The 10,709-nt window shown below is 31.4% G+C and overlaps 1 protein-coding gene across 1 annotated transcript; it reads right to left on the bottom strand.

Annotated features, from left to right (window-relative positions):
• Positions 1-2: 2 nt before the first annotated feature.
• Positions 3-10,485, bottom strand: LOC106050441 (neurofilament heavy polypeptide-like). The gene is made up of 9 exons (XM_013205405.2): positions 10,164-10,485; positions 8,733-8,897; positions 8,249-8,333; positions 7,500-7,729; positions 7,286-7,372; positions 6,263-6,664; positions 4,670-4,787; positions 4,367-4,480; positions 3-3,943 (listed from the first exon to the last, which is right to left on the bottom strand). The coding sequence occupies exons 1-9, from the start codon at positions 10,332-10,334 to the stop codon at positions 3,885-3,887; spliced, it is 1,431 nt and encodes a 476-aa protein (XP_013060859.2). The 5' UTR covers positions 10,335-10,485; the 3' UTR covers positions 3-3,884.
• Between the last annotated feature and the right edge of the window lie 224 nt (positions 10,486-10,709).

Genomic DNA, 10,709 nt, shown 5'->3' with positions numbered 1-10,709 from the left:
TATTTGGTACATTCATTTTATTTATCTACAGACAAAAAACAAAATGCTTCATAAAATAAACATTTTTAAAATCATCTCTTTCTCAAGTTATATCATAGAAATTTGAGTAAATTGCAGTTCTGGTGATTTCAACAAGTCTGTTCAGAATACAAATGTGTCACCATTTACATCTAAGGAGGACAAGTTGTTTTTTTTTGCATTGCACAAAGACAACATCACATAACATAATGGAAAGAGACATGGCAATTACAGTGGAGGGGAGAAGTGTGAATATTTCATAGGACAGAAACCATTCCGTAACAACTATCATACAACCATTTATCCAAAGCTTTCATTACAGACATTACCCAGCACACTTTCTTGGAATATCTGTAAAATAAATTGACTTAAAAAGCCCTGCACCAAATAGCCACCACCATGTGATAAGAAACTATTGGTAAACAAAAAAAATCTTTCATAGCATAAAATAAAAGCATTTAAAATAAGAAGTAAATGATTTTGTAGGTTCTTAAATAATCATCTTCAGAGACGCTGTATTTTGCTGTGCACAACTTTGTCCTGTTCAAATCTTTAAGTGATCAAGTAACAGTTTATACCTTTAACAATGCACTGGTGACATAAAAATACATGAACACTTGACCAAAAAAGAAATCATAATAAAAACTAATGCATCATGAAAGACAATGCATTAAATGTTGTAACTCACACAAAATATAATACAAACGTTATTGAAATGTAGGTTATACGTGTATAGATCTATTCACTAAATACAATGAAAATTGCTCTAATCTAACTAAAAAAAAGTTAAAAAAAAACAAACCAGTACACCTTTCATTCAAAAGAACACATTTTCTAACATTTATTGTGAACTTCAACCCACCACCAGTTCATGTAGACATTTCAGTAGTTCAAGAGAAAACCCTTAACAATAACATTAACAACTTAAAAAAAAAAAAAGTTGACAAACAAACAAAAAAACATCCAAATGTAACTGTAAGTAGAGGCATGGGTTTCACCAAATGATCAAGACAAAAATATAACCAAAAAAATGAAAATAATTGTGAGCAAAATTAAATAGTTCAAATGTATTTATGAGCAAATTATGAGTTGTTTTTTAAGCACTGCGCGGGTGAGACAGAAAGCTTAGATTTTGGGGTAAAAACATTATGAGATCTGCATACATAGGTTTCATTTTGTCCATGTCTACTGAGTTGACAATCAAGAATGTTTTGGTTCCACTCAGTGGAGACATTTGGGACACTTCAGGTTTCTCGGGCCTAGATGCCATAACAAAATCAACAAGCTTTATCACTGTTTGGTGTGAACTAGAAATCTCGGTATCAGAATCGTGCTGAGTCAGAGGACAGATACTTACTCACAACCAGGATATGGGGGTCAGAAACTAAAAATAATATGACATTATCATATGCATATAGATTCTATATATTATACATAAACATTGCAAATTGAAATGTAAAAATCATCATGTATTGGAGAATATTGGATTCATACTGAGCAGTGTAAACATACAGCCAGAAGTCTATTAAAGGTACTGTTAGAAAACCCTAATTACATCCTCCAATTTGAATGATCATAGTGAGTACCATGGGAAGACATACACAGAAACATACGAATTTGGCTACTTCAGTGAACATACATAGTCCTAATTATGGAAGACACACAGACACAGAAATCTTGTTTTTTTTAATGAACATTCAAGCCTTTAGCAGCATGTACCAGATTTTTTTTCTAATACTACTCAAAGATCAGGTCAAATTAATAAACAAGACTTACGATGTTTTGTGTTTAAATAAAATGAATATTTGAAACCAGTAACCAAAAAAAAAAAAAAAACCCAGACTGAACACAGGTTCAAGCTATATACAAGTTGTTTAGTTGTGATAGTCAATATTTTCAAAAGAATATATCTATGTTCAACAAGACATGGGAAAATGTAAATAAATGGTCCAAGAATAGTTTAGATAAATTTATTTCATCACAAAAACGTGTACATTTCTTGTATGTCAATTTAGCTGACTTGAAAATGTATTAAACTTCACTATGAAAAAAAGAAAAGGCTTAATCAGCTGTTGAGTGTTTCAGTCAGTTTACAGCGTGTAGTAATACTACAGTGAGATACATTTTAATTTACCATAACCCTATCACAATAGTGAATTTTCTCAGATGTAACAAAGTAACCAACAGTTATAATGCTACAAAAACATTCATATTTACTTATGTACTATAGTGTTTTATCTTAAGTATACAGATTTCAGTGAGAGGTACCATGTCCTGCCTGTGATACAGTCACACTATCTTTCAACAATCAATAGAAATAACAAGAACAAAATACCAGTAATGTACATCTAATATTGTGCTTTGGTTCTATTGTTAGTTAGTTTGTTTTTTTTTGGCCTCTCAATGAGCCAAGTCAACATGTGTGTACAACAATACGTAGTGGTTTGCACTGACCAACTTAAAACAGTTCTTTAAAATAGTCAAGATAAAATGAAATAAGCATCACAAAAACAAACAAACAACTGATTGCATGAATGTATTGGAAGAAAAGGCATAGGAAAGAAACAAGGGTAAAAAAAGAGGGGGGAAAACTGGGCTTATAAATAAAGTGTATGTTAATAGAGATAGTGCATTTCTACACCGTGTGTATAAGAGAAACCAATGACAAAAAAAAACAAGCATATATCTGTTTGATGTACACAACAAAACATGAGAAACAGAGATGTATTATAATGTAGACAGCTCAGCCCCACTATGTACTTTACACTAAACACTTTTTTTTTCCTAAATATTTGCCAGCACTTTTTTCTTTGTTGAATATTTCTAAGTCACCTGTTTGATTTTCTGTTTAATAAATAAATAAAAGCTCCATATCAAATTTTAAAACTCTTGTATCAAATATAAAATTCATTTCATTCTCAAAACTAAAATTACCAAGATATAAAATGTTGCTGTCAGGCAAACCAAATAGCAGTTAGGGAAATTCCCCATTAAGGAACACACATAAAACTTGTTTTCCTCAATGTCAAGCCTTAATTTTAAAATATCATTCAATTTTATAAGTTCTTTTAAAACTTTTTTTACAATAAAACTCAGCCATGAATTTATGTGATAAATGACTAGAATTTTTGTTTAAAAATTAGTTGAAAACTACAACGAGGAGGATGACATTACATCTCTTAATAGTCAATCAAAAGACAAGTTTATTATATATCACAAGACTACAGATATTATCATCAATGAATTTGGTCAAAAGCCTCACATCAATGCTGCTCACATCTGTCACCATGAAATGTCAGAACAACACACAACGTCCTGATAAGTCTGTAGTACAATGAACCCATGTCAACACAAACTTTGTAACATTTGATTTAGTGTTATCCGAATCAAGTGTGGCTGTGAGAAATCCCACTTTTAGCGTTGAGAATCATCAACAAGTCTGGAAGAAAGACAAACTTTACCAATGTGCCTTGATGCTTGCTTTCAAATCCAGATGAACATCTCTTATTATTTTCAGTGGTTTAAATGTTTAGAACTAGTGATCCAAAATTACATTTGAAATGCCCTAAAAAGAAAAATGGATATTAACATTTTTTTTTTGTATCCTTTGACAGAACCCAAGTCTTTATCAAGCAGATTTTGGAAGCCAAACTGAAACCAGCAGTTACATTTTAATTCTACTACACAGGCCCTGGATAAACACTGTAGCAGCCCTACATCGTATCGTGTCGTTATCAGCCTGAATGTATCCACATTCCATATTGTGGGATGAATGCTGTCATGTAAATGGGGCACATGGTATGGATCTAATGTAACATGAAAGGAATGCTGCTTTCGTTTTGACACCAACAATGACACTGCTTGCATTAGTTGTCTCTCCTTGGTTTCTTCTTCTTGCTCTTGGGTGCTGCCTCTTGCCAAGAATCTATTCAACAGAACAAATTATAAACTCAGAAGATGTCGAAAGACACAATTTAATTCTTTTAATTGTACATACAAATATTCTCAGAATTATTTGAAAATGTTCAATGCTTTAAGAACAAAAAAGAGTTTTTTCAATTCTTACAGCAAGTCCCCTCCTTCTTTTTACCAATATACATACAAAAAGTGTTTTTTCCCCCCTCTCATTTACAGACTTTTGCCATTACATTACTTAGGCATCTCCCCTGATATATCAAGTAGCCAACGTTCAAAGTAATAAATGTGTTACTTAACATAGTTACCTAATCATACAATTGCTAGTTATTTCATTTCAACTAAAACATAATCTCACTATTAATCAAATGTTAAGTTAGAACTATAAACACTAGACTGAATGAACTGTCCAAGAAGTTAAGTATAACTGTACCTCCAACTTCATCAAAAGATATATTAGATGTAGATGTGGGGACTTCAGCTGGAAGTGGTGCAGACTCAACTTTTTGAGGCTCAGAGACCAGCTCAACCAATTCAGTTTTAGGTGCTATAAAAAAAAATATCAAAGATTACCATTATAAAGCATGTCAATGCTGACTACTTTCATTTATGCTCTAAAGCTATGAAGACTACATGGTTCTGAAGGACTAGATAGATTCACAAGGGAGGAGGGGAAAGTATACAAAAATTAAATGTTCTAAACAAAATACTGAAAGGTCTTTTAAACAAATAATACCTGCAAGTTTGGTCTCTTCTGTCTTCTTTTTTTCCGCTTTCTTTTCAACAGTTTTCACAGTACTTTTAGTTTCAACAGTCTTGATTTGAATATCAATGGCTTTCTCTGATTTGTCTTCCTACAAGTAACATTAAGAGTTGGATTTACATGCAACCACAATACAATTTATTTTCTAAAAACCCTACAAATAGAATGCTGAACAGACACAGTGAATAACACTACATACAAATAGAGTGCTAAAAAGACACATAATTACTAACATAAATGTTAAATGTTAAACTAAGCAGATCATGAACAAAATGAAAATAGTAAGTTAACAGCAACAAACATATTCCTAGATTCCAAATCTTAAGTCTAATTGTGGTCCATAGTAAACTTCTTTTGTCCTACATATCAGATGAGCACAAGATTATCTCTGCTTTATTTTATTCTCTTTGAGTGGTGGTATTTCTGACTGCTAGCTCATTTAGCCAGTTTTGGTCAGTTTGTTGATTTGTCTGTTTGTCAGAATCCTTGCTATGAATGTTGAGTAAAATGGATTTTTATGATAAACCACCTCACCAGATGAGCTGATTTAATGATTTTGTAATAATGTTTTTAAATCCTGATGTCCAAGACTTTAAGGGGAGGTATCCCTGAAAATCTTATTTTTGTTAATTCTGAAGCTAGGCCCTTGAAATTTGTTATGGTAACATATAATGATATTCTAAAACAAATGATGCTAAAAAAAAAGTTTTTTTAATGATGGTTGCCATGGTAACGGCGGCCATATTGTTTATTGTATACAAATTAAAAGTCTGAATTTCGTAAAAACTATTGATCAGAAATACATGAAATTGAATTAAAAGATAAGAAAAAAGGATCCTCTAGATTGATACAACGTCAGAATTAAAGATTTAAGTATGTTTAATTTTTTACAAATTTTTGAATTTTTAGTATTTTTTAGACCTAAAAAAAACAGGATAAATATTAATTAAAAATACTTTTTAAAAAAAAGTAAATAAAATATTGAAAAAAAATCATTGTACGAGTAAAGTTAATGATGTCCTTAAGAAGTGTTTCGAATTTCATCAAAATCTATCAAGTAGTTTAGGAGAAATTCCTAGTAAAGCACAATGACATGTGCAAAAACTAACGTTTTGAGAAAAATGAGTTTAAAGTATAAATTTTATTAAGATTTTGTTTTATAGACCTTACAAAAACATTTAAAAAACATGTTTTGGACACAGATTTAAGCAATAAAAATTATTGTAATGTAAAGATAAATGATTGATCTACTTAATTATGTAATTAGTTAAAAATCGATATCCTAGACCTAAAACTCAATTTTCTCTAGGGATACCTCCCCTTAAACTAAACTATGCCTCTTAAGGTTACAATTTCGAGTGAGGATTTTTGTTTCTTTTCTTTCTTCCATTGTTATGATAGTAGTGATAATTTAAATCATGGACCTAATAGGCCAGAAAAGAGATTGTAGAAAAACGTTTTATGAAAAGAAAAAAAAAATATCCTGAAACAAAAGAATATCACAATGGATACATATTATTCAATGCCAATTTCAAAGAGAAAGCTGAACAAATAAAACTAATGTACCTGAACATTCTCAGCAGTTTTTCCTTTCTTCTTTTTAGGACTTGCTTTTGTAGATTCAGTAGCAGCAGGAGTAGCTGCTGGTGGAGCACTGGTTTTGCCTTTTTTAGCACTTGGTGGACTAATTTTGGCAGGTTCTGCCTCAACTGGGGCAGAAGAAACTTCTGGTTTTGGTAGAGATTCCGAATCGGTAGAAACTGGAGATTTAGATTTCTTGGCAGCTGAAGATGCCTTGGCCTGATCAGAACTGGGTGGGGCAGCATCTGTAAGGCTTTTTGCTGTCTTGGGTTCTTTTTTGGCAGGTTTACTTGCAGGTGGTGCAACTTCTTGTGGTGGATTCTCCAGAGCGGGGGCAACAGTTTTCTTGTCTTTCTTTCCTTTCTTCTTCTTGATTTCTTGTTGGTCCTGAGGCACAAACAAATGTTGTTACAGACAGAACTAAAGAGCATTAACATTGAACAATCAAGAAAACTCAATAGAAACTGACCTATGTTTTACTGATAAAATACTAATAATATATTTAGAGTTGAGACAACTAAAGAGCATTAACAGTGAACAATCAAGAAAACTCAATAGAAACTGACCTATGTTTTACTGATAAAATACCAATAATATATTTAGAAATACATATATGAAATTTATGTTTAAGGACTAAAGTTTTTAGTTTGCAGTCAGATTAAAAACAAATGCTTGTCTAGTAGTTACAAGCCAATTCTACTCAATTTGCAAATGTTTAGAATGAGACTAAAAGAAGTGAATAGCACTGGTTGTGGATAAGGTTGTGTAAGTGGTACTTAAGAGTGCATGGTTTTGGATAGGTTGTGTAAATAAATATGTACTCACAGTGCAAGACTGTGGAAAATGTTGTGTATATAGTTATGCAATCACAGTGCATGGTTGTGGAACAGGTTTCGCAAATGGATTTGCGCTCCCATTGACATAATTTTCTTGTTTAAAAAAAAACAACAAATTATAACATAAATGAAATCTTATGTCAAATTGTTAATTTGGAATTAAACTATATACCTCTGCTTGTGAAGTTTCTTTAACTACCGGCTTTTCCACAGGCTTCTCTACAGCCAAATTAGTTACCTCTTTTTCCTCTTCTTTGCTCTGCAAAGTAAAACCAAAATGAAGCATGAAAGTGTTGCATTATATTAAATATTACATACAACGATTCAGTTGACTTGAGTGACTTAGTTGACTAAAGTAACAAATTTTCAAAACATATAAAACATACTTTCTCAATTATTTTTTCCTTTTTCTTTTTCTTTGTCTTATCTGTCACAGCAACATTAGATTCCTCAGCCTTGAGAACTTGTACTGAAGATACTGGCACGACTACTTCAGGAACTGGAACCGGGACAGTTTCTGTCTCATTCTCAGGATCAGACTCGGCACGCCCACCATCTTTCTTTGCTGGCTTCTGTTTTTTACTTTTTTTTGACACAAGTATAGTTGTCCATTCACCTTGTTTATCAAAAAAAAAAAATCTAAATTAGAAAACTAATAAATTTTATACTAGAAATGGAATTTGTTTTGCAAATGTGCATTTGAGAGAATATAGTGTAATATAAAGATCATCATATTTCATATAATACAGTTTATCACAGAGACATAACATGGTGTATCAACCACATATAAAGTAAAAAGTTCCCCTTTCAGACCTTGTGGTCTATAGGGCAGATGACGTACAGGTCATCTGTTTCTGTGGCCTACAGTTTACATTAGTTTACAAGTGTGTCATGTGACCGGCACAATGACCAACCACCTTAACTTTTCCCCAACTAATGCCAGGAACCCATTAGAGCTGGGTGGACTCAAGAGGCACCCAAAGATCCCGAAATAAAAAATCCCAGCCTTCACCACATATATACCATACATGGTAATACATCACAAGTATCAAAGTCAATACAAATGTCATTCAGCGTGATGTTTACAAGACTCAAGATACTTTTATTGCTTTGATTCATTAATTTGTATTCTTACCATCATCCTCAGTCTCTTTCTTCACTGGCACTTTTTCTTTTTTAACTATTTCTTCTTTCTCTTGCTGCTTCTTGCCAGGCTGCAACTAGAAATATTTTGCATGAAATTAATTTTAGTTTATAAAATGTATATATATATATATATATATATATTAAATGTGCAAGACAACTCTAGCTTATAGTGTATATAACAACGCTGGCAGAAGAAAAACGCCAGAAAAGAAAAGCAAGGCTAATGACACTAGCTCCAGCTGGAATAACCTGCCCAGTATGCAGCCAAACATTCTGGGCTCACATAGGTCTCACCAGCCACATGAGGAGGCATAAAACCCCAGTGCAAAGCCCTCAGCCCCCTGGATGACAAAGTGGTCATCATCGAATCACGATGGTTGAACTATATATAATAGTGTATATAATCTGTATATATATATATATATATATATATATATATGAAGTGTACGTAAACAGAACACACATATGCATACTTTTTCTTTTTTGTCTGATTTTGTTTCCTGCTTTACTTCTTTTTTGGAAGACGCTTTCGGTGTTTCATTCTTAGCTTTCACTACTTTAGGAGATTTGTTAACAGACTTGGGAACTTCTTCTGCTAAAGGTTCATTTATGATATGTCCATTCAGTGAACTCTTTGGCTACAGAATAGATAGAGAACAAAAATCATTTTATAAAACAATGAAAAAAAATCATGCCGGATTTGAACAAAAAGCACCACTGAATTGTTTTTAATACTTATATAAATATATTTTGCAATTATGCCATTTCTGGACAAACATCTGTGACTGTTTTACATGAACTATAATTCTTGTTGAATACAGGTTTTATACAGAACTATTTATTTGTTCTTATGCTGGCCTAATAATAAATAAGTAGCATCATCATACTAGCATGGGAAGAGAAAACATTTAGCTATACTGACAAATGTTAGAAAGCTTGGTTACTGGAATTATTTTGTCATTTACAATACTAGATCTAGAATAGAGATCATCTCTAGAGATTTTCTACATCTAGAAATAACATTATTTTAAGTTCTAAAAGCAAGCTAGAGACACTAGAGTGCATAGGCCTAGACTGGATCAGACCTAGAGATAGAACCTACTACAAGATCTAGACTCAATCTATGTAATGATCATCTATATATCTATAATAATCTAGTCTACAATTGTTACATTTTTTAAAGCTAGATCTAGAATCTAGATTGTATTATAATTATTTCTATCATTATTATATTTTTCAAAATAATATCTATAATCTAGATCTATCTTTAGTTCAGGTATTATTCTTACTAGATTTAGATTAGATTTTATTAAACATTAATTCTAGATCTAGATTCTACTTTCTTGATCTATACTACTACTAGATTCGCTAAAAGTAAAAGGCTAAGTTGGCTAAGACCGAGTAAAAGTAAAATTCTAGATGTTTAGATCTAATCTAATCTAAATAGATTGATCATAGAATAGATCTAAAAAATATTATTTTATAGACTAGCAACTAGCATCTAATGATCTATATATAGTGACTAGATCTATAGTCTATAGTGGGACTATAGCGATGCCGATGATTAAGTGGATGATAGATCTTGAAATCTAGCTAGTCATTCTAGAATATAGATCTACTTAATTATACAGTTAATAACTGAGTTATATTTATAGTAATATATATTATTTTTTATATGGTTATATTATCATTTATTATGTATTATTTAGTATAGATCTAATTTATGGTTATTATCATCTAATATGAAATCTAGATTATAATTAATACTATCAGTATCAGATCAACTTTTCTAAATGAACTATCATTACTAATTAACTCAAAGAAAAATAGTCTTAAAATATATAGACTGGATTTATTTTTATGTTTGCGAACAAATAAAACAAACAAAAAAAAAAAAGACATGCCTTCGTTTGCTTAATTTTTCTTTTATTTTTCTTTTCGCCGTCTTCTTCAAAATTAAAACTTGGTGGTTGAACAGGTGATCGAAAACCAAATGCAAAAACCATTATAGCGCATACGACAACGCCTATCACAGGCATAGCTACACTCGGAGACACCAATTCTGCTAAATCCATCTTATATCAATAAATAATGTGTGAATGTCTACAATAAAATGTCAAAAATATGTGAGATAGATCTATGAGTATGACAGCACTTTGAACGCTGTAATTTCTTCTACCATAAGATTGATGCTGACGTCGCTTGTTTTCTACGTCATCAAAAATTGCTGTTTTGACTAAATCTGCAAAGTGCCAATTTGTAATTCAATTATATTCTACTTATTCACAATAGTAAAATTAGTGATGATGGTAATAACATAACAGAACGAGCGAAAAAAAAAACACTTCTAATAATTATTGGCTGTATTTATTTTTCTAAATCTATCTTATTTGCCTAATCAAAATGTATAACGATTTGACTTGTCAATTAAGCTTTTAAATGCTGTTTAG

The sequence above is a fragment of the Biomphalaria glabrata genome, chromosome 5, assembly GCF_947242115.1.
Source record: "Biomphalaria glabrata chromosome 5, xgBioGlab47.1, whole genome shotgun sequence".
Taxonomy (NCBI): domain Eukaryota; kingdom Metazoa; phylum Mollusca; class Gastropoda; family Planorbidae; genus Biomphalaria; species Biomphalaria glabrata.
This window is presented reverse-complemented; position numbering and strand designations above follow the sequence as displayed.

Coding starts and splice junctions, on each gene's coding strand:
- LOC106050441 (XM_013205405.2), bottom strand. CDS start 10,334: ATGGATTTAGCAGAATTGGTGTCTCCGAGTGTAGCTATGCCTGTGATA. Junction 7,730..8,248: donor GAAAGAGACTGAGGATGATG/GTAAGAATACAA, acceptor TTGATAAACAAG/GTGAATGGACAACTATACTT. Junction 4,481..4,669: donor AGAAGAGACCAAACTTGCAG/GTATTATTTGTT, acceptor TTTTTTTTATAG/CACCTAAAACTGAATTGGTT.